This window comes from Solanum dulcamara, chromosome 3, assembly GCF_947179165.1.
Source record: "Solanum dulcamara chromosome 3, daSolDulc1.2, whole genome shotgun sequence".
In the NCBI taxonomy this organism is placed as follows: Eukaryota; Viridiplantae; Streptophyta; class Magnoliopsida; order Solanales; family Solanaceae; genus Solanum; species Solanum dulcamara.
The window spans coordinates 37287471-37312117 of record NC_077239.1 but is presented as its reverse complement, the minus strand read 5'-3'; the positions used below and the strand labels follow the sequence as shown (position 1 = coordinate 37312117).

Genomic DNA, 24647 nt, shown 5'->3' with positions numbered 1-24647 from the left:
GAAGCCGTAACCTACCTTGAAGCTGAAAGTGCACTTGAATCGCTACTCAGGAGCTTTTCCCTTCTGAAGGGCCTTGGAAAGCTGCCATGCTCTCAAAAACAGAAGCTACATGCCAATATGGGACTAACAATACCCATATTGATGTCGCGAAATTTGGACCGAAAAATGGATCAAAATTTGACCCTCGGACTCTGGTAGCGAAACGGAAAACTAACTACGTCATTATGGCTAACAGGAAAAACAGTCTTCTTGAAGAACTGGCTGATTTGGACAGAACCCAGGAAGACAGAGAACTATCAGAGGAAGAAATGATGGTTAGGGCAACAATACTTATGGAACTTGAAGTACTGGCCAAACATGAAGAAGAAAACTGTAGGCAAAAATCTAGAGCACTCTGGCTGAAACAAGGGGATAAGAACTACAATTTTTTCCAAAGATTGGCAACAACACATAGAAGGTACAACACAATAGATAGATTGGTGGTAAGGGATGAGGAAGTACAAGAACCTGGAGAAATAAAAAAAGTTATGATAGATTTCTACTCCAATCTATACGCAGAGCCTGGCCATGGAGACCTACTTTTGTTTTGACAGGATGTCCTACAATTTCCATAGAGGAAAATGATTGGCTTCAGAGACCTTTCACAGAAACAGAGGTTGCAAATTATCAAACAATGTGATGGAGACAAAGCCCCTGGCCCTGATGGTTTCACCATGAGCTTTCAAGGTATGCTGGGATACATTGAAGGAAGATCTGATGCAGACTATTCATAATTTTCACCGAAGGGGAATCTTTGAAAAATCTTTCAATGCCACCCTTATAGCATTGATCCCAAAGAAACCCGGGGCTATGGAACTCAAGGACTTCAGACCTATTAGCTAGATTGGGGGGGGGGGTTACAAAATTATTTCTAAACTGATAACTGAAAGACTTAAAACAATTATTGGGACACTAGTGGATGGATAACAAATGGCATTCTTGAAAGGGAGACAAATTCTTGATACATCCCTGTTAGCCAATGAAATGGTTGACTCAAGGGTTAAACAGAAGAAAACAGGGATCATATGCAAATTGGATGTTGAAAAGGCCTATGACCATGTCAATTGAAATTTTCTCCTCAAAATTCTGAAAGACATAGGTTGTGGTATTAGGTGGATCAAATGGATATGTTTTTGTATATCTAGTGTGAAGTTTTCCCTTATAATAAATGGCAACACAGAAGGTTTCTTTCAATCTCATAGGGGTCTTAGGCAAGGGGACCCCATGTCACCTTTCCTATTCTTGCTAGCTATGGAAGGCCTAAATCACATGTTCAGGATAGCAAATGCAAATAGATGGGTGAAAGGTTTCAGTGCTCAGTCAAGAAGAGGGGAAGATCTGGAAGTATCTCATCTGTTTTATGCTGCCTTAATTTTTTGTGAAGCAGAGTCAAGTCAGATCAATCATCTAAGAGCCATCCTAACTATTTTTGAAGGAATCCCAGGTCTACATGTAAACTGGCTGAAAAGCCACATCTTCCCTATCAACCAGGTTGGGAATTTGCAAGACTTGCTGTTATTTTGGGTCGTCAAGTGGACTCCTCACCAACTAAATATTTGGGGTTGCCATTAGGGGCCAAAAATAAAGAATTAGAAGTGCGGAGTGGGGTGATGGAAAGGTGTGAGAAAAAATTGTCCTGGTGGAAAAGTCAATACCTATCACTAGGGGGCAGATTGACTCTCATCAAGTTAGTACTTGATGGCCTCCCAACATGCATGATGAGCCTTTTCTCTCTACCAAAAAGCATTGAAAAAAGATTTAACAGGGTGAGGAGGTCCTTTCTATGGCAAGGAAACAAGGAGAAGAGAGGCTACAATTTGGTGAAATGGGATGTACTGATCCTTAACAATCAGCTGAGGGGACTTAGTTTGAAGAAGCTCAGCAAACAAAACTCTTCTCTTTTGCAAAAATGGCTCTGGAGGTTCTGCTCAGAAGAAGAGGGAGCCATCTGGAGAAGATTTATAGCAGGGAAATATGATTTACTTACTCAATGGACAACTGAGGAAGTTGTGGGGCACAATTGGGTGTAGTGTCTAGAAAACCATAAGAAGACTATGGCCCCAATTCAACAATAACATCTCAATCACTGTGGGTAATGGTTTAAAAACTGACTTTTGGAATGAGGTGTGTATTGGAGAAGATAGTCTTAGAAACTCCTTCCCACACCTATATACTTTAAGTCTACATAGGAATGCCCGGGTATCCCAAGTTTGGAGTCAACAGGGCTGGGACCTCTTATTTAGAATAACATTTAATGACTGGGAAATTGGAGAAGTTGCCAATCTATTGGAAGTTCTAAACTCACATCCAGCTCTATCTGTGAGACATGACAAACCTAGATGGAACTTATACAGCAAGGGGGTGTTCACAGTGAAATCATGTCATTGTGATCTTAACACACTAAAGACGGAGCTAGACAGATGGCCTTGGAAGCTAGTTTGGAAGACCAAATGCCCTCCAAAGGTGGTTTGTTTTACTTGATTGGTATGCAGAAAGGCATGCCTAACTCACGAGGCTTTACAGAAAAGGGGCTGGCAGATTTGCTCAAGATGAGTCATGTGTGAGCAGGAAGAAGAAATCAATTATCATCTATTCCTTCACTTTAAGGCAGCTATGAGCCTATGGAGCATGTTTTTTTGTTTGTTAGGAGTTAACTGGGTGATGCCTAACACAACAATCGAACTCCTAAGCAGTTGGAAAGGTATTGGCAACAGAGGAAGAAAAGAGTACTGGTGGAGAACTATCCCAACATGCATATGGTGGACTCTTTGGAGAGAAAGAAACTCAAGGTGCTTTGATGGACAAAAGACTAACTTACAGAAGATTAGAATGAATTATATAAGCCTTTTGTTTTTTTGGTGTAAACAGAATCTGATAGGGGAGATAGTAGATTTAGTTGATTTCATAGGATACTTGTAAGGATACCCTATGTGGGATGTAAGTTTCCAATTCATCAGTTTTTGGATGATGTATTTTTTGGTATGAATATAAAGCTACCCTTTTCTCAAAAAAAAAATACATCATTATATTCCCCTCGAGGTGAGGATCACATGTCCCAAACTTGGGCGAAGACGGAAATGTAATTGGACCTCAAATGGTCCGGAAAGCCCACTTTAAAGAATTGAAAATCAAGGATTTTGAGGTTATAATCAAGAATAAATTGTGGAATCGAAGCTAGAATAAGCAATAGAGAGTCAAGAAGAGCAGAATTACCTTTGAATAATGAAAATGGACAAGAAATGAGCAATTTCACTTCAAGCCGAGCTCTTCAATGGAGGATATTAAGTTCACTGACTTGGAGAAATGAGAGAAGGAACTTAAAACACTCAGCGATCATCGCCCAGGCAAACCAAGGTTGCTGGAGCGACGCTGCTGAAGTAAAGGACCCGTAAGAGCGGAGGTCAACGGAAGCTTCCAGCTCTGCAGGAGCGGATAGATACTCGTAGGAGTGAGAAAACTTCGTTGCGGCAATCACCAACTGACACCACCAGCCTTCGTTGGTGCGGCTTGCTTACAGCAGGAGCAACTACATCAACAACTCAGGGTAAAATTCCCAAGTTCTGAATGGACCCTCGAGATTCATTCGGAATCCTACGAATGCCAACTGGATATGCTACCCAATAAGAAACGACATTTCGGACTCAACAGAATCGCTTAAGCAATCAATGTAGGTTGTCTTGATGAAATGTTGACCTAAGTCAACACTACAATCAAACGCACTAAAACCAACCAACAAACAAGCACCTCCAACTCAACCCGATCACTACGGGATCCGAACCAAAGGTCCTACTATCAAACTGAACATTCTGGAGCTAACGACATTGACATAAATCTCATTTGAGCCGGTTTACCAAGAATGTTGATTGAAATCAATCATTTCAACATAAAAGCTCCAAAATGGAGAAAACACACCCAAAGCTCTCCCGGCCACCTCAGAAAGCACTCCACCCACCCCAACATATTAAACTCACAACATAGAAGCTACGAGAAGGTGCAAAACAGTAAAACAACACAGAAACACAGAAATGACCACAAGGGTCATTACAATCTGATCACATCTCTGGTAGTAAATCTCTTTTCTTTACTATTTATCCACAAACCATGGCTACCGAAATACGTCAAGCTAGTCCACTTCGTTTCTTAACTTTGAATTCGGTTCTTTATGTTCCTGGTTGTACTTTTAATCTCCTACCTAGTAGCCTAACCCAAACACTTACTGTTTAGTGACATTCTTCAATAGCTCTGTTGTCATACAAGAATGTAGCACAGGGCGGTTGATTGGTATTGGACATGAATTACATGAACTTTATTACCATATCTGTTGCACAACTTGTCCTATTGCTGATTCACCTGATTTAGTACATAGGTGGTTGGTAGTACATAGTATCTCAAAGCTTCAGAAAATTTTACCTGTTTCTCGTAATTGTCCAATTTTGAGTGCGAGTCATGTCAACTCGATAAGCATATTCGTTCCCCTTTCCCTTGATATCCTGATTATCGGGCAAATTCTCTTTCACTTAAGTTCATTTAAATGTTTCGGGTCCTAGTCAGATCAGTTCTACCATGATATTCTGCCACTTTGTTTGTTTTATTGATGATTATTTGCGGCACTTGGATATTCTTAATGAAAATCAATTTGAGTTGTTTTCTATTTTTCAGACATTCCATACTGAAATCCAAAATCAATTTGGGGCTTCTATCTATGCACTTCGTATTTATATGCACCATCATATTTATCTTCTTAATTTCAGCAGTTTATGAAGTTTCATGAGATTATTCATCAACCATCTTGTCCATACACATGTCAACAAGATGAGGATAGCTGGGAGGAAGAATAAGCATCTCATTGAGATTGCTCGCACCCTACTTATACAATCTCATTCTCTCGTCTTGTTAATCATTTGGTTCCTCAGCTATCCAGGATCAAGTGCCACATTCTATTCAGTTCCTCTGCTTACCTTTGTTCTCTCTTCCACCACGTATCTTCAGAAGCATGTGCTTTGTCCATAACCTTACTAGAGTAAAAAGCAAGTTAGCTCCTCATTCTCTTGAGTATTTATTTCTAAGTTACCCAAGGGTACATAAGAGATATCAATGCTACTCAACTGACCTCCAGTGGTAGCGGTATTGGTACCTTATATCAATAAGCAGTTGGGTTGTTACAAGTTTGCATGCTTTTTGATGTTGAGGTGTTCTTTGAGTAGTAGGTGATTCAGGTCTTGCATGATGGTTTCTCAAGTGTTCAAACTTGTCTATTATGAGCTCAAATGATGGTTTCAAATTGGAATAAGAGAAACATTTACTGAACATTATGTGGCATCTATTTTAATGCAGTATGTCATTGGATGTTATAAGTTCTGTAGGGTTCTGCTCTGTTAAGATTACTAGATAGGCCTAGCCTGTGCTTAGCATGGGCCCAACATGGTGATTAGTACAAGTGGGAGATGAGAAGTTCTACATTAGAAATAAATGTGGCACAGTCGAAACAATATCCAGAAACAAAGTGCACCAATAACTCTTAAATCAATCCTTAAAAGTCAAAATCCACCCAAAGTAATAATGCACAAGAAATGCCACAAAATCAATTCAAAAACAACACTATTCACATACAAATTAAATTACCTAGTGTAGTGACATTGAAACACAGTAGTGACAACTCTCCAACTGAAGATATTCTATTTAGCCAAAAATATTCCTGTAAGCAGATCCGCAGCAGTGGAGATAGCTGCTCCTGTGATGGAAACTTCACGACCTGTTCACACGAATGATCTTCTTGTGTAAAAGTCCGACCTGCACCAATTATTGTTTCCATCAAGGCACTATCTTACTCATCATGAATAATGTGTCTCTTTCAATTCAGTAGTAATTCCAGAGTATATTCCTGCAGTTAGAATGTCTATAATTTGCTTGAAAATTAAAAACAAATTTGAAGATTAAAGTTTCTAACTCACGAAGGATATTATACTATTTGCTTCAATCAATAAAATAAAGATAATTATATCAAACAATTTTTTATATACAATTACTCGAGAAAATCAGGTCACGTATTTTGCTACCAGGCAAATGACCATACAAGCTCTCAGTGATTGTCTTTAGTATAAGAGGAGAGAAAACACCTCCCTAAACTTATGTGTAATTTAGCTAAAATTTCACTTCCATGTGTTCCCTTTTAATGTACTTATAAAGATCAATCACAAACACTGTTGTTTCCCCTGCTGCTCCACCAAAATATCCCAATTAAAATTAAAATTTGTTGAAAATATTAACATTTCTATCACCAGAAATTGCTTTGCATACCTTCCTGATTAGCATCCCTAATATGACACATTCTTTCACAACTTCTAGCCACTGCGTACTTCTCTAACTCATTAACTCTTTATCAAGTGAGTGGACCTTCAATTTTTCTATTGTAATCATATCCAACGTGACGTTAAAAAGTATGATATGAATCTGTTATGTATGTAGTCAATTTATTTCAGAATCGTCAACTTCAAACATGGCTAATCGTCATAAATATAGAAGCATTATCTGGAATGCCATTTAAAGGAAAGGGGATACGTCAATTATGGACTACTTAAAAAATGAGCAAGATTTGGTGATTAACATGTTTTCAATATTCTCATCACGAGTGTACATTGTTTAGTTCACAATTGTTTGTCCATATAACTAAGGGCCATGCAAATTAATCATCTCGACATGCATATTTGATACTATCCCAGTTTAAGTATGTTATTTGAAATATGGGAATAGAAGAACTTGTATTTCACTATGTTCAGAAGTACATGTATATATATACAATCACTAGAAGTTCTATCAAAGGTAAGTAAATGTCCTTCTATGATTTAGCTAGCTATATAAGGCAAGATAATATATTTACAATATCCTATAATATTCTGTAACACTCCCCCTCAAGCTGGAGCATAGATATTGGTCATGCCCAGCTTGTTACAAAGATAATTAACTCGTGCTCCATTCAACGCCTTTCAGCTAGTTGTTCTACGGTCTTCACATAGCCAGTGGAAATCAAGTTTTCATGAATCTTCTCGCGAATGAAATGACAGTCAACCTTAATATGTTTAGTTATTTCATGATACACCGGATTTGAGGCAATATGAAGAGCAGCTTGATTATCACAACAAAGTTTAGCTGGCGTATGATGTTTCAATCCAATTTCAGCTAAAGGATGATGTATCCACATAATCTCACATGCAGACTGTGACATAGCTCTATACTCAGATTCAGTACTGGATCGAGATACAACATTTTTCTTCTTGCTCCTCCATGATATCAAGTTTCCTCCAACAAAGACACAATAGCCTGTAGTAGATCTTCTATCAATTTTGGATCCAGCCCAGTCAGCATCTTCAAAACACTCAACACGAGTATGTCCATGCTTTTTATACAATAAGCCGAGTCCAGGAGCTCCTTTCAAGTAACATAGAACTTGTTCCAAAGCTGCCCAATGTTTGACTGTAGGCGTGGGCATGAATTGGCTTAACAATACTTACAACAAATGCAATATCCGGACGAGTTACAATGAGGTAGTTTAACTTCCCAACTATCCTCTTTTATCTCTTTGGATCATCAAAAGGATCACCATCATCTTTCATAAGATGCACATTAGCAATCATTGGGGTATTGCAGGGTTTGGCTGCCAACTTTCTATTTTCTACAAGTAGGTCAAGAATATACTTTCTCTGAGATAGAAGAATTCCATTCTTGCTTTGATAAAACTTCTACTCCTAGAAAGTATTTTAACTGACCCAAGTCCTTCGTATGAAATCTAGAATGCAGGGAAGACTTGGGGGGATGAGATCCGTGCATAATCACTTCATGTGATGGCAATGTCATCAACATATACAACAAGGAGGACAATGCCAACTGCTGAATGTTGATAGAAGACTGAGTGATCACATTTGCTCATTTTCAAACCAAACTCTTGAACCACCTCACTAAACTTTCCAAACCAAGCCCGGGGGCTTTGTTTCAAGCCATACAAAGACTTCTTCAAATGACAGAGTTTTCCATTCTCCCCCTGAGCAACAAAACCGGGTGGTTGCTCCATATACACTTCCTCTTGAAGATCACCATGAAAGAATGCATTCTTGATGTCCAATTGATGTAAGGGCCAATTCTCGAAAGTGGCCAGAGAAATGAACAAGCGGACAAAAGTGAGTTTGGCAACCGGAGCGAAGGTGTCTAAATAATCCACCCCATAAGTTTGAGCATACCCTTTAGGGAACCCTGAATCAATCACCCATTTATTTGATGAGGTGATAAGACATGTTTTATCCGACCCAGTAAAGGCATTAACTGAAGTGGATTCCTTCAATGATTTCTGATATTGAGAGAATTTAGCGAACTCTTTAGCCGAAACCAAAACCATTTTATTAGATAATGGACTAGAGGCAGTCATTTTCCCAACTAATACATTCACTGTATCAAAATAAATTGATAGGGAATCCTCCAAAACTAAAAATTACCCAAACCAGGTTGTCTCTGCTGGACACAACTAAGCAATTCAGTAAACCACTTAAACAGATCACAAAATCAACAAAAAATGCCAAGGCAACCTTAGAGCTAGAAACCTGGACCGAGATTATATTTTTTTTCTATCAATCAAGAACTTTCACCACCAAGAATAATTGAACTTCACAAAGTGGAGCCTAACCAGCAAATATCAGCCAACAAATAGGAAATGCAAGATGACAATCAGAGAATTAATTCCAATACTTCACTCGAACAGGTTCATAACAAACAAAGGACCAATCTTTTCAATTAAAACAAATGACTAATCTGATCCTTCAATTAAAGTTACACTCATCCAAATCAAAGTAATAGTCTAACACAAAATAGTAGATCCTTCGAGAGAAATAACCACTTACAGATCAAATCAGAGAAACAATCAGAAAACTGAAGCAAGAAAGAATGACGTCACCAGATCTGATCAAGAGCACCACAGAGTATATAGGCCGGAAAAGGCAGGTAAACATCGGAGAGGCAAGCCTAACTCAAGCGAAGCCAAGGGTCTGGCTCTGATATCATGTTATTTGAAATATGGGAATAGAAGAACTTGTATTTCACTATGTTCAGAAGTACATGCATATATACAATCAGTAGAGGTTCTATCAAAGGTAAGTAAATATCCTACACATCTCTTCTATTATTTAGCTAGCTATATAAGGTAAGAGAATATATTAATAATATCCTATAATATTCTGTAACAAAGTAATATAGTAGCCCAAGATACAAACCTAAAAAATTGACGAAGACTTCTCCACTTTTTACTGTAGTTGTATGTGCAAGGAAGCCACATAATAGATAAGCAAGAAATTTACAAAGATGGGGCACTTGACAAATAATATCATAACTTATCATCAGTAGACGAAATTTAATATTCAAATCCTATTTTCACACCAGTTGCTAAGCACTATTTTTTAGTAGCTACAACACTGGATTCCCGCCTTTAACCATCTGTAACTTAATATTCTTCAACAATTTCGTTATGCTTGAAAAGATTGAACTAAATTAGTATGGAGCAACATAGGAGTTTGTTGTTCATTTTACTAAGTGAACAATTGTTAAGTTAATTGAACTCTTCAATTGGATTATAGTTAAGTCACGCATAAATATAAACAGTCCTCAGAGAAGTTTGATTAACATCTCATGATACTAACAAGTTCTATGTCTCAAGCTTTCCTGTATGCCTGCTGTTCGGGTCACCTGCATCATCCTGTTTACATTGGGCAAGATGTTTTGGCTAGTCTTGGAAAACAATCACTACATAAAGGAACTAATGGTCAAGATAAGAACAAATATTGAAAGCAAGGTGCAAACAGGACGTAGCAGAAAAGCTGCTATCTGTTACATCTCTGAGATGAATTAATCATGAAGTGTAATCTCTCTGCTAGGACTCACAGTTCAATAATAAGAATTTTGTAAGTGCCTCCAGTCGAACATTATATTTAAGAACCTGAAATTCGAATATTGACAATGTCTACCGAGTAAAATTCCTATTTATTTGAGTACAAAAGCTATTTTTTTATGACAAGAGAAACCGCAGCCGCTATCCTTTGGATGCGCACAGGGTAAAACCCCCGCTCCTATGCAATAGCTCGCAAACCACACAGGAGAGGTAACCCACACTAGGCAAGCCCGGTGCGACGAGCTCAACGCAGAAGGCAAACCCCTTGCTTTCGCTGGCAAGGGGTTTCAAACTTGAGACCTCCAACATGGAAGTCCCAAGCTCAAACCACTGGGCCACCTTGAAGGGTACAAAAACTATTTTAAAGTGTCTACTAATCAAACTGACAGCCGTGTATTGTTGCCTATTCTTCTTAACTATCTAGTATCACAAGTATACCGAAATTAATCAGTTTTGAGGTATACTTTATCAGCTGAAGAGCAGTATATGTACCTGAGATTTATACCAAAATTAAAATGATCAGATAAGAAACACCACAATCCTGTCATTCAAATAATGTTTTCCTAGTCACAAGCGACTATGCCATATAATTGCCATCAAATCATGGGCAAATTTTCGTAAATTGTTTTAAGCTAATGGTATAATAGTAATGAAAGTTATCTTCAGAAAAACTGATGGACAACTATCTTGAAGCATCTTTTATTCTTGTTTGACAATTTGACTTAGCAAAAATAAGTGTATTATTGTCAATCTTGATCTCACATTTATTTATACCTTTTGTATCTTAATGTAAGAGATTGTGTAGCTTCAGTGCCATCCTTGAAATTTTAAGTTTCTTTACAAGAAAAACATTTTTCTGCATCGATATATCCACCGACCTTTCCAGAAAAAGAAGAATGTTGTCTCATTGTCTTCTGACATCTGCTTTTCTTTTTAAATTTGTCATGTTTCAATATTCTTGACAATGCAAAAATCAGATCGTAAAGGCCTAAAATCTCATATTCGCCTTCTTCAAATCAGAAAAATGAATCATTAATTGAATAGTCTGTTTACTGGTACAAAAATCATTGCAGAAATTCATCCTCAATGCGAATCGTTCATGATATATATTAAGAGGATTCATGGTTCACTGTTCTAGATTAGGTAATGCATCCAATATTGGTTCACGCCCTGAATAACAAAGAATGATTCCTAGGAATACAGAAACTGAGGACAAACTAAAGTGGAGAGAATTAAGAAGATCAAGCACTAAAAGAATTTGATATAGTTCAGAAACTTATTTTTAAATGGCTATTTTTACAAATATTTTTTAAAGCCATACAAGCTTACAAGGTTATAAAAAAAAAACAAAATTCTAAAATTGATAGCCTTGAATTTGAGGAGACTATACCTAAAACAGTTTTGCTTAACCTGGTTATGTGGAATACAAATGAGTATTTGTGATACTTAGGAAAGTTTAAAATCAGCTACTTCCAAAGTAGAGAAAATTCAGCTAATATATCATTTAAAAAATTCATTATTTCTTGCGACTAAATTTGATCTCATCTGAAACAATACTCATTTAGAGTGGTGAAATAGAGAGTGTGAATTAAGGAGGACAAAAAGAGGAAAAAGAGATGAGAGAGTTGATGTTTCTAGACATAGGTTTAATTCTTTAGACATAGCATGTAACAGACCATAATCAACCAACGGATTAAACCACTTACCTTGTGCATTGAAACAATATTGGAAGGGCTACAATATTGAATCGTCCTTGTGTGTCCAAATGGTAGAGTTGAAGGCATGGCAGCCTTGTGTAACCACGATTCGCAGCGGCCATGTATCAATTAAAGCTCACAGTTGTGTTGGCGTTGAATGAGGTCGTTCCTAAGTATTCTTGAAAGTTGAAGAAGGAGAATTGAAGGTTGCTCTGTTTTGGAGAATAGCCGATGATTCTACTTCTGTTTTGGAGAAGAGAGGATATTTCTAGGTCATACGTGGAGTGAGCATGGTTAAAAGAATTTTAATGAATAATGAAAAGACAGTTGAAATTAGGCATTGGCCTATAGTTGAAGATAGCTCTCAATGAACTTACTAATGAGTCGACCTAAAAATTAGTTGAAGAACTCAAGTATTAACACCAAATTACCAGAATATACCTCCACAAATAGGTCAAAATGATGGAAATGGAAGAACTTGACAAGAGATGGAAGTGATTTTTTTATGGCTGAAAACGGAAAAAAAAGGCAATCGAATTGGATATGGATAGAATTCTGAACGATATATTTTAAAAATTGAAAAGAATTCTAAAGTAAGCGGAATTACAACCATAATCTGTTTTAACCAAGAGTTTAATGTATCCTTCAACTTCAACAACCATGAAATTCAGCCACAAAAATGAAATTTTTCAACAAAACTTGGCAAGGCGAAAAACAAAAATAAAAAAAATAATGCAGAAGATGAAAGTGAAAAAAACCTGAATATTTAAGAGAATAAAAGAGGAGGCTACTTGAACTTGTTAGCCAGTTGAAAGGATGAAGAAAAGTGAGTATTTCTCCACGAATGAAAGAGACGGCTTTAGTCGTAAGCAAGAGAGAATGGATACTTGTAGGGTTATGATTGCAATTGGAATATCATTAAGTGAAATTAATATAAGGTCTTGATCGTTCTTGGCTTCACCCTTGAGAGGGTACTTCTCGTTGATGTTTGGATCCATGATTGGAGTTGGGGTTTGGAGAGATTGGTGAAGAAGAAGAGGAAAGAGAGAGACAGAGAACAATCTGGAATGGGAAGGAAGTAGAAGTTTGTAGTTTGCTGAAAAATCAGTCATACATAATTCATTTTATGCCTGAATAATGAGTATATTCACAGGTTTGCCCTTGGCCGTTCCAAGTTTCACTTTTCTAGATAATAGAAATATAGTCGAGTTGTTAGTCATGCTACTACATAATTTAATTTTTATTTTTACTAGATTTTATCATTTCTATTTCAAGCCTTGTTTGGGTGACCCCCCCCCCCCCCCACACACACACACACATTATTTCTCTTTTTTTTTTTCTTTGGCTGAATTTTTTGTTTGTGTTTAATGCAGGATCATCAGGATATCCCCGTTTGCTAATCGTTTGTCATTCGATGCTCCTCCAGCAGTTCAGCAGCTTAGGTGTCTGGCAAACTACGAAGCCCTTAGATTTTCAAATTCGATTTTGAGTTTAGGACAAACATTGGTTACAAGAATGAAAGAGCGAAGTGCAAATAATAGTGGGAAGTACATATCTGTGCATCTTCGCTTTGAGGAGGTTAGTTTTCAAGTAGTGCAAACTGATGAGCATGCATACTTTATGTAGTTCATAGCATAGACTTCCGAGGGTATTTAGCCTTGATCACTTTTTCGTGCAGGATATGGTTGCTTTCTCTTGTTGTATATATGATGGTGGAGATAAAGAGAAAATAGATATGGATGCTGCAAGAGAGAGAGGATGGAGGGGAAAATTCACAAAACGTGGTAAAGTGATTCATCCTGGAGCAATCAGGATCAACGGAAAGTGTCCCTTAACTCCATTAGAGGTAATAGTTTTTTGTCTTGTTGGTTAGATATTCAGTTGACTTCCATATTCTTTTTTTACTGTTAACTCAGTTGACTTATCCTTTATTTTTTTCTCATCTGACGAAACATTGGAAATAATAACTTAAAGTAAAACCTTTTGTTTTGGATGTCTTAATGCCTTTCGTTTCTTAAGGCTTGCTTTGGGCAGTCTATGAGTTTGTTGTAAAATTACCTATACCAAAGAATTATTTTGAAAAGTTTTGATTGACAAAGTGATGTGCAAGAGATGCTTGTGAAGATAAGATAGCTACATAGCCATTTCAAAGAAAACAGATAAGATAGTTGCATAAGATGTACTTGTGAGAGAGAAATAAAGGAAACTTCAGCTTGATTATTCTCTCAAGCCATTGCAGTTTAGATATCTATGTACATACTCTAAGAAAGGAAAGAAAATAAAAATACATAATTATAAGAGTAAATCAAGTTATACTATATTTGCAAGATCCTAAAATATTCTACAATATCCATGCGATTTAAACACTCCTCAAGTTGGTGCATATTAATCATATGTACCAAACTTGTTACAAAGGTAACTAATACGAGAACAATTAGGTACATGGTGAATATATGAGCTTGATCATTTGACTTCACTAACTTTGTAATAATTTCTCTTTAAAATACTTTTTCTCTGATGAAGAGACAGATGATCTCAATGTGTTTAGTTTTCACATGAAACATCAGAGTTGGTGCAATATGACTAGTAACTTGGTTATCTCACACAATCAAATCACCTGTGCCGTCTCAAATTATGATCCTTCCTGTTGAATATGTATTGTAGGCTACGATGATCAGTGAAGATCTCACAATGAACACCATAAAGGTAATGCCTACAAATCTTCAAAGCAAAACCTACCGCCACCAATTCCAAGTCGTGTGAGGTAGTTCTTCTGACGAGCATGCATACTTTATGTAGTTCATAACATCAGATAATTGTTCTTGATAGTCACCTTGTTTAACTACTGGTAGTCAATACACATTCGCATAGTACCATCTTACTTCACGATTAAGACAGGAGCACCCCAAGAGGCAACACTAGGTCTAATGAATCCCTTACTCAACAACTCCTGCAATTGCTCCTTCAATTCCTTCAACTCTAGCAGCGCCAGCCTATAGGTGCAGAATGGAAATGGGCTGAGTTCCCCGCTCTAGATCAATACCAAAATTGATGTCACGATTGTGGAATACTTGGTAAGTCTGTCGGAAAGACATCAACAAACTCACCACAGGAACTAACTCAAATGAGGGAGTGTCAAGTCTAGTATCTCGAATGTGCACTAAGTAAGCCAAACACCCTTTCTCTACCATCCTCTACACTCTCAAAAATGATATCACCTTCTTAAGTTCATGGCTAACTGTACCATTACACACCAAACGAGGAATACCAGGCATAACCAATGTAACAATCTTGGTGTGACAATCTAAGATAGCATGATAAGGAGATAGCCAATCCATACCCAAAATCACATCAAAAGTCCACCATATCTAGAATGATAAAATCCATCCATGTATCATATCGTGATAAGGTCACAAAACTAGATTGATACACTCGATCCACTACTAATTTATCACCTATGGGGGTAGAAACACAAATAGATGTTGTCAGGGAATCACATATCATACACGTAGCAAAATATGCAGACACATGAATTAGTAAATCTTGGATCAAATAAAATCAAGGCTGATCGATGAACAAGAATCTAAAGGCAAGTAAAACTAAGGAGGTTGCACATAAACTAGAAATTAAGGGTTGGACAAGCACTTAACAATTAGCTTAAGAATGAAATTTGAATAAACATGTTGAACTTACCAAGCCATGCCTGAGGAGACTATTTCAAATCATATAGGGACCTAAAGTACCAGTTTATAAGACCACTAGGCGCCCTCTAAGAAACAAACAAGGTGGTTGCCTCACATATAAGTTCATCCTCGAGATCACCCGGGAGAAAAACATTTTGGTTTCCAATTGATAAAAAGGCCAATGACGAACAATTATTAGAATGGAGTTATTAGCATTTTTCTATACATAAAATTTGTTCCACGGAATGGACTACTTTATGAGGACATGAGAGTCTAAGGAGACTGTGCATGAACTAGAAATAAAGGGTTGGACAAGCAGTTAACAATTAAATTAAGAATGAAAGTTGAATAAACATGCTGAACTTACCAAACCATGCTCAAGGAGACTATTTCAAACCACATATGGACCTAAAGTACCATTTTATAAGACCATTAGGCACCTTCTGAGCAACAAACAAGGTGGTTGCTTCACATATACTTCATCCTTGAGATCACCCGGGAGAAAAGCATTTGGGTTTCCAATTGATAAAAAGGCCAATGACGAACAATTATAGAATGTAGTTATTTGCATTTTTCTAGACATAAAATCTGCTCCACGGAATGGACTACTTTATGAGGACATGAGAATTTTGAATATATAAATATTGACTGGGTAGGGTCACCCTCTGAAAACTATTCAATTCTAGATACTGTGTTCTAATTGGGGGAAATTTGGTGTCTTGAAAAAGTAAGAAACAACATGTGGTTGTTAGATAGAGTGCTAAAGCAGAATGTCAAGTTGTGGCAGTGGCGACATGTAACTCATATGGATCAAGCAACTGCTAAAGGAGTTAAAATTAGGAGAGATCAGAGAAATGAAACTTGTGTGAGGTAATGCGGTTGGACTTCACGTTGTATCAAATCCAAGTTTCACGAGAGGACCAATCCCATAGAGATTGATTGTCATTTTGTCAGAGAGAAGGTTCTTTTAGGAGACATCGTCACAAAGTTTGTGCGGTCAAATGATCATCTTGCAGACATATTCACGAAGTCCTTAGCCAGTCCCAGAAGAAGTTATATATGTAGAAAGGTTGGTACATATAATTTGTATACACCAACTTGAGGAGGAGTGTCAGAATTCTTGTGAATATTCTAGAATATATGTAAATGTAGTAGGTAGCTTAATTTAAACCTATTGTGATTAGGTATTGATTAACTTGATTTTTTAGAACATGTAAATATAGTTATTTAAACCCCAAAAGGTTGAGGGAACAATCAAATTGAGTTTTCTCTCAAACTCACTTCTTTCTCACAATTGGTATCTTCTATATTGATACTTTGCTTTCATTGTTATTTTATTCTTCCTTAAATCCACTTTCCAACAGATTGTAGATCTTTTAGGACTTTCTCCATATAATTATACCGTCTCATTCATTTTTAACGCTTTTAGTAATCATGGTATCACACATTCCAATCTGTTGGCAGTTGAAGATCTATGTAGGATATGACCAAACTATTTAAGGTTACACAATTTTTCCGCTTTATATGTGATACTTGCACCTACCATAGATACATCTTAATATTTACATTTCGACCGGACTCGTCTTAGGGATATGTTGGACCTTAAAAGCTTAACATTCACTTTCATATGTTATTGTTGGTTCACACCCATTTTATATGATTTACCTTTCACTTTGGTTAGTACCCCTCTATTGCATAGCTCACTGTAACACTACTCGATCCAACCATCCTATTGTGATCTTGTGTTACATGTTCATCTAAATTGCCTAAAAGATTCAATCTCGATATCTGAACCTTTGACATTGAGATGCTACATTTTTTTCTATCTCACCTCAATTTCTTGGCTATGTGTCATGTTTTCTTTAGGTAAGCGATAATAATGTTAGGATCCTTCTTTCTTGTTCATGAAATTTCGATTTCATCTTTATAGTAGATTTACCGGACACAGTGGTCTAGTGGTAAGAGCGTATCTTGTGATGTGTAGGTTAGGCGCACATTATAGGTTCAAATCCTGCTTCAGACAAAAGTGCTTTATTTAAGTGGAGGAGGGTAGAGAGGCGGACTCATTGCCCACCGACTTTCAAAATAGGCGGACTCATTGCCCACCGACTTTCAAACTATGTGCTGGACCATCATAGATTTCTTGGTTATGAAAAAATAAATTTACCTGAGGCAAGTCCAGACTTGTTCTCTGATATTCTTATAAAGTCATTAAATATACACTTTATAAACACTTTTCCAGAATTTACTTTGAGGTATGAAATGACTTTCAACAAATATTTAGAAAGTACAGTACTTTGCCTCTTAATGGTACCAAGTTGCATTGAAGAGGGAATATTGTAACACTAAGAGCAATGCAAAACAATGTGAAATATAACAGTGTAGCTTATAATTCTTTACAGTCTCTTGCATGTTTTCAAAATATCTCTTGTTTGAAATGTACATCTTTTTCGATTCCTTATTTAATTTATTCTAGATCTTATTTGAAGTACGGAAAAGGATTAAAAATGCCCTTAAACTATGCGAAATTGAACAAAACTGCTCCCAGTTAATAGTTTGTTCCAAAAATACCCTTATTGTCAGAGGCGTATCCAAAAATTCGAAAGAATGGGTGCAGTATTATGAAAAGGTGGATCTAATATATAAATTTGACCGGTTTGACCTTATAGTTCTTATCACTTCAACTCGTTAAACATTTAAAATAATACCTCCAAGATTAATTCTTAATATATATATATATATATATATATTTCATGTCGAATGTATTGAGATTGGTTGAACCCATTGATGGTATGCTATATCATCGAATACTAATGGTTTTAATATACACATTTGATTTAATTAGATAAAAAATTTATATTGCTAAAAAATTAGGAATTTTCAATGTGACGAACTTGAAAATTTTGAAAGGTTAAAGAAAGAAAAAAAAGATATTAATTAAAACGTTAAAAGTGCAACCAATAACCACTTAAAGATGTGTTGCCCAATTTTACAACGAAAAAGACAATTGATATAAGATTAAAATTTCTATCCTTACTTAGAGAGGTGCACCCAATCATCATCGCATTATATGATACTTCGAGTGTGGGTTCACCTATCTATATTTAAGTATTTTTTAAAAAATGTAACACTACTCTACATGATCTTGGAAGAAAAGCTCATGGGAACCCGGTGACTCCTTACTGTTTATGACCTTGCTTAAAGGAGGAAGCTCGGTGCACTAAAGCTTCTGCTATGCGTAGGGTCCGGGTAAGGGCCCGACCACAGGGGCCTATTGTACGCAGCCTTATCTTGCATTTCTGCCAAAAGCTATTTCCAAGGTTTGAACACATGACCTCCTAGTCACGTGACAACAACTTTACCAGTTACTCCAAGGCTCCCCTTCGTATGACCCTACTTATTGTTACTTAATTGGTCAAAAATGCTCTTTTCCTAATAAATATATTAGTATTTTTTCTTTTTAAATATATTCTATTTCTAATAAAAATATTACTGTTAAAGAACCCAGTTCTTGTTTCTTTCCTTTAAAATCTAAGTAGGAAATAAATTTTTTTCTTCGTAATCTCATTTTAACTATTAAAATAGAATAACTCCATGTACCTTTTTAACTGATAATATAGGTCTTTTTTTTAACTTTATCTGACCCCCTTTTCCGTTTTTTTTTTTTTTTTTTTTTTTTTTTTTTTTTTTTTTTTTTGTGAGCCGAGGGTCTCTCGGAAACAGCCGTCCTACCTTGGTAGGAGTAAGGTCTGCGTACAATCTACCCTCCCCAGACCCCACGTTGTGGGATTTCACTGGGTTGTTGTTGTTGTTGTAATCTTTTTTTCGAATTGAAGATAAACATTTTCATTTAAAAAAATCATCATTAGGAAAATGCAATATTATACCTCAAATAGAGATTCATTTTCAAACATTTGTTTTATTAAAAATGTATGTCCCATTAAAAAAATATTAGGATTTTTTTGGTATAACGGCCGTTACAAATACACGCTTCTAATAAAAAGAAAAACAAATACAAAAAATATACACCCTCCGTCCAATTTATATCATGTAGTTTGAGTGAACACAAAGTTTAAGAAATAGGGAAAGTCTTAGCAATGCTCCAAAACTATCCTCAAAGTAAATGAATTTTAATTTGAAGAGTACACTTTTGTGGACTTTTAGTCAAATAAATGGGACTCAATAAGGGTAAAAGGTTGATAGTATCATTAAATATTTGTCAAATTAGGAAATATGTCATTCGTTTTGGGGGATTGATTAAAAAGGAAAGTGTCATATAAATTGGGACGAGGGAGCACCTTTTATTGTGTACTAAAATATCAATGAATTCTTTTCACACATACAGGGTATCCATTATGCGAGGTACTTCATTGAATTTTATTTGCATTAAGGGAAGAAAAAAACTTGAAACTAGGGAAGCTCCATTAGGGTAGGTTGATAATTTGAAGAACCAAATAGACTTTACCTTTGTAAACCACTTATTAATTTTCGTCAATCATTAGATATTGATATAGAGGGAGAGAATGCCTCTTCATGTAGAGGGGAAGTTTGATATTCTACATAATTAGAGGGGTATATGGTTTTTGTCATACTTCTACTAGATTGTTCCAGCTTTAGTTCCTTCTCCGATTGGCTCTTTCGTTGTATTGTATCATGCTTTCCTTTCCTTGGTGCCTTATCTCTTTGTGGCTAAGTTTCTTCCCATACTTATGTCAGGTTGGATTAATGTTAAGAGGGATGGGGTTTGGTAAAAGCACATCCATTTATTTAGCTTCTGGAAAGATCTATGACTCTGAGCGACACATGAAACCACTATTAGAGATGTTTCCTCTTTTACAAACGAAAGAGATGCTAACATCCCATGAAGAACTCGCCCCATTTCAGGTCTAAATTGTTCGAGTGCCTTCTCCCTGTCTTTAGTTTTACTTTTTTTTCTCACATCTGACACAAGTTATTGCTTCTAGAATTACTCTTCCAGGATGGCTGCTATAGACTATACTGTTTGTCTTCATAGTGAAGTATTTGTGACAACACAAGGAGGAAATTTCCCCCACTTTCTGTTGGGTCATAGAAGATTCTTGTATGGTGGACATTCGAGGACAATTAGGCCAGACAAGAGGAAGTTAGCTTTGTTATATGATAACCCAAATATTGGGTAAGTCTTTGATATATTTCCATGATTCTTATTAAGATGACACTTGTCATTTGGACTGCCTACGAAGAAAATTGATGAGTTTCTGAATTTCATTTGAGTGGTAAAAGTGTTTACTAGAATGTTAAAGCTCCTTGATCAGGGAAGCCGTACTACTAGTAGTCTTTATTTGTTGATTCAATAGAAATACTAGTGTCATTTGCTGTATTTTGATTTCGAGAGATGCAGTTTCTGTTTAATCTCTTTGGTTTGCTCTCTGTGTCCACTCATCGAAAAGCTCATTCTGTTCTATGTGCCAGATGCCAGTGAGTCGCATTAGGCTGTTCTTTTTGTGGATAGCAGCCTTTGTTGCTGGTTTTATTTGAATTTGTTGATGTATTTACCCTTGCACTGCTGTTTCCAGGTGGAAAAGCTTCAAGCGGCAAATGCTAAATATACGAGCACATAGTGATTCAAAAGGAATTGAGATTAAAAGACCATCTGACTCTGTATATTCAGTCCCGTGCCCAGATTGCATGCGCCGCAGTAACAAGACTGAAGTTTTGAAATCATCCTCAGCGACATGATTCTGGGCATATCTTTGGTGGTGTTTCAATTCTCATTGTTTGTATGGAATTCAGCTCCTTAACCCTGCCATTCTGTGTCCCCCGACACTTTGGAGAAGGCCCCATACAGGATCCTAGAGCAAGCCTTCTTGAGAGATTTTCTTCGATCGCTCGTCAATTATTCTTTTCTGGGTACGAGTTAGCGTGACGTTGTACATGATAATCCGAGTAAAGGACATAAAAATCATATTGATTGCTGGGTATATGTAGGTGTTGATTTATATAGATTCATGTTCCGGCTGCTGTGAATTGACACGGGATACATATTAATTCATTGAACATTTGTTTTATGAGTGAGGATCTTGTATATTACTTGAGAGGATGTAGTATTAGACAGGGTTCCCAATTTTTAGTTTTGGTTACCCTCGTCTTTGCAAATATTAGTTCTCTCTGTTGATATTTATCTCCACTTCTCACTACATTTATGATCTCCCGCACAACACAATTCTAAACTGTGGGATGAAGTCTGTATATTAAAAACAATATCAATCTTGAACTTTCTTATTAGATGATTATTTTTATAGGAAGCATTTATGATAACACAGTATTCTTTGGGGTGTCATTCATTCCTTTTCTTTTTGCCTTGTTTTATAGTTTAGCAGAATGTGGAGTGACTGAACTTGTAATTCTGTATCATCCCTGCTTGGTGTTGAATGTCTTTGAATACCTAAAAGCAGAAGCAAATGACTATCATGTTTGAGTTCTAACATTCTCGAAGATCTATGTCTCAAAGACACTGCTCATTCTTTTCTTTAAATACCACATGATATGTAAGTATTTATTTATTGAGGATGAACCTATTCTCGCTCCTTGCTCTGAAAATCCTCCCTGTAACTGAAACCATAATCGCTAGATCTATCTTCTATGTTATATCTATATCTATATTATTATTTATAAATTATTACCATATATTATTAAAAGTGGGAAACAGTCGCCTACCTTGGTAGGAGTAAGGTTTGCATACACTTTACTCTTTCCAGATCCACGTTGTGAGATTTCACTGGGTTGTTGTTGTTGTTGTATATTATTAAAAGTGGGAAGCTCCAGTGCAAAGTTGGATTATCATTTTGATCCTATTAAATGGTAAAATTATGATTTTAGATCAAGCCTTTTCCCCTTCCAACCTCCGATGTCCAGATTTGGTAAATTATTTGTTTTTCTTTAACACTATATTCCAGACCCCATTAGTGGGGTTTCATTGGGTATGTTGTATTATATTACTTTAATTTTTCAAGGTTTTTGCTCTTTCGCTTTCCATTTTCCATTTTCCAATATGCTTTTAAACGAACATGTAATGTAATTTTTCACTTATAAATAGAGCGCATTTTAAAGTCATTTGATGTCATTTGTCCTGCCCAACTGGCCAAATCCGTACAATTGGTAGTAAGGATGGTGATATACAAAAAGAAAAGTGAATTTATTTTAGAACTTTATAGTATTATTTTTCTTTTGTAAGCATTAAAAAACAAGTACGTTTATTCTCTTTTTACTATTTGTAAGTGTGATGTATGCTATGAAATCGATAATAATTTACTATTCATACATCATTAAAAAGACATATATTGATCAAATTTTTGTACATACACATCTACAAGCGGTTACTTTTATTTATAAGCTCTCTATATAATTACGTTAATCAAGATAAGATTTATCACATTTACAAAAATAATGTGCGATAAATAGCTATCAACATAAAGCCAATCATGTACAAGTTTTATAAAATAGTAAGGGAAAAAAGTGCAATGCATGTTCCCAGAGACTAGTAAAAACATAAACATAAATGTTGATTTACTAAAATATCCACTAAAAGTTGATTGGTTTGTTTGCCTTTTTAAGTTAAAATTTGCCCCATTTTTCCTTGAAGAATACTAATGAGTATAAATGTAATTTTGTATTAAGACTAAATAAAATATGTTTCTATTATGACTAAGTTCATTGGAGGGTACATATTATCCTACTAATACTTGGATACTTAATAATCTAAATTGATAAAAATAATTAAAGATATCACAAAATGGTCAAAATTTTTATACATAGCAAATAGTTCTAATCCAAGTCTCTAAAAATTAATAACCCGTCGTACAAATTACCATGCTCGAAATTTGCTCACAATAACGTGATAACTTTTATAGCAACTTTTTATGTTCTTCTGTTAACTTTTGACGTAAGTTTCTAAAAAACTAAGTTTGTACGTTTTTGAATGTTGATTTAAAGTATGTGTCAGTAATTTTTTTCCTTTACTGAAATTTCATTTATTTGTTCATTTGTTCAACTAAATTTTCCCTCAATTTTAGTGCCTACTTTTACAAGTCATAATGAAACAATGAAGCATATTTTGACAAGGCAAATAATGAAATTATGGAGTGTTTAAATCGGACAACAACAAAAATGTTGGTAGTATTTGTGGAAATATTTTCAACTAATCTATACATGATTATGATTAAAAGGGAGGATGCAGGAGGATGGTACGCCGAGTGCAGATTTTTATGTCAAAAAAAAATTCGGTGGAAAAGTAATAATATTTGGAGGTGATTTCCATCAAGTACTACCGGTAGTTCTGGGAGGATAGAGTGTATGCAGACCCCTAACTCATGAAGACAAAGATGTTGTTTTCGGAAGACCTTCGGTACGGGTACAACAAATCAAAGCAGGTATGAAATGAAAAAACAACAGTAAAGAAAACATAGCAACTAGTAGAAAAACAATAACAACAATAAAATAGTGTAATAGACGAAACATCATAAACAACATTTGAGGATAGAAATTAAAAGCAAGATAACACTCCACTAGCTACTAATCTTTTACCCTAATCAACGACTTTCACACCCTCCTATCTATAGTCACGCCCTTGGTAAGGTGGAGCAATGTTTTGGAATCAAACTAATAACAAAAAATTTATTATCTTATAGTTAGAGGTTAACGTGCAAGGCTCGTTCATAGAGACTAGTTATTATAATAATATGAATATAAAGGTGGGTTGATCAAAATATTCATATCATATTAAATGAATTTTATGCTCTTAATGAGCTCTAATCTTATTTCTTATTGAACATACTAACTATTATTTCATTACTACTAGAAACATTAATATATGATAGGAATACTATTATTCTATTACTATAGGCTGGTCAAGTCCATCTCGGTTTAGCCCACATAAGCTTTGGAATTTGACTAACTAGGGCGTGTTGGTCCATTATTTTGGTGGGCCAGAAAACATCAAGTTCAACCCATCACTACCAGGATTATGAGTCACGTCGGGCCAATCGGGCCAATCTACTTTTTGAATATTTTTGAATTCTTTAATTAAACTTTTCTTATTTAAAAATATTAAGATAAATATCTAGAAGACAATATTACATTATGTTATTATGAAAATATCTGAGATAGCCAATACTCGAACTTCTATAAGATGGTTCATACTATAGTAACGTATGACTATGAAGTTGAGGCTCCAGTTGACATAATCCCTAATGGCATCTAGAGGGTACTGGAGATGATTCCTACCCTAGTTTTCAAGTGACGGTTCATTTGACCATTTCGTTGAGC

The 24647-nt window shown here is 35.8% G+C and overlaps 1 protein-coding gene across 3 annotated transcripts in view; it reads left to right on the top strand.

The window, feature by feature from the left end:
* LOC129882536 (protein ESMERALDA 1-like) overlaps window positions 1-21648 on the top strand; it is a 47312-nt gene extending 25664 nt beyond the window's left edge. For 2 of the 3 annotated variants that reach the window (XM_055956880.1, XM_055956878.1), the window contains 6 exons: window positions 13035-13239; window positions 13340-13507; window positions 14326-14367; window positions 20061-20228; window positions 20309-20499; window positions 20900-21648. In XM_055956880.1, coding sequence (XP_055812855.1) covers window positions 13035-13239; window positions 13340-13507; window positions 14326-14367; window positions 20061-20228; window positions 20309-20499; window positions 20900-21062 — 937 coding nt within the window. In that variant the 3' untranslated portion in view covers window positions 21063-21648. The remainder of the gene's footprint in view (window positions 1-13034; window positions 13240-13339; window positions 13508-14325; window positions 14368-20060; window positions 20229-20308; window positions 20500-20899) is intronic. The other variant, XM_055956879.1, reaches the window with a different exon arrangement.
* The last annotated feature ends 2999 nt before the right edge of the window (window positions 21649-24647 follow it).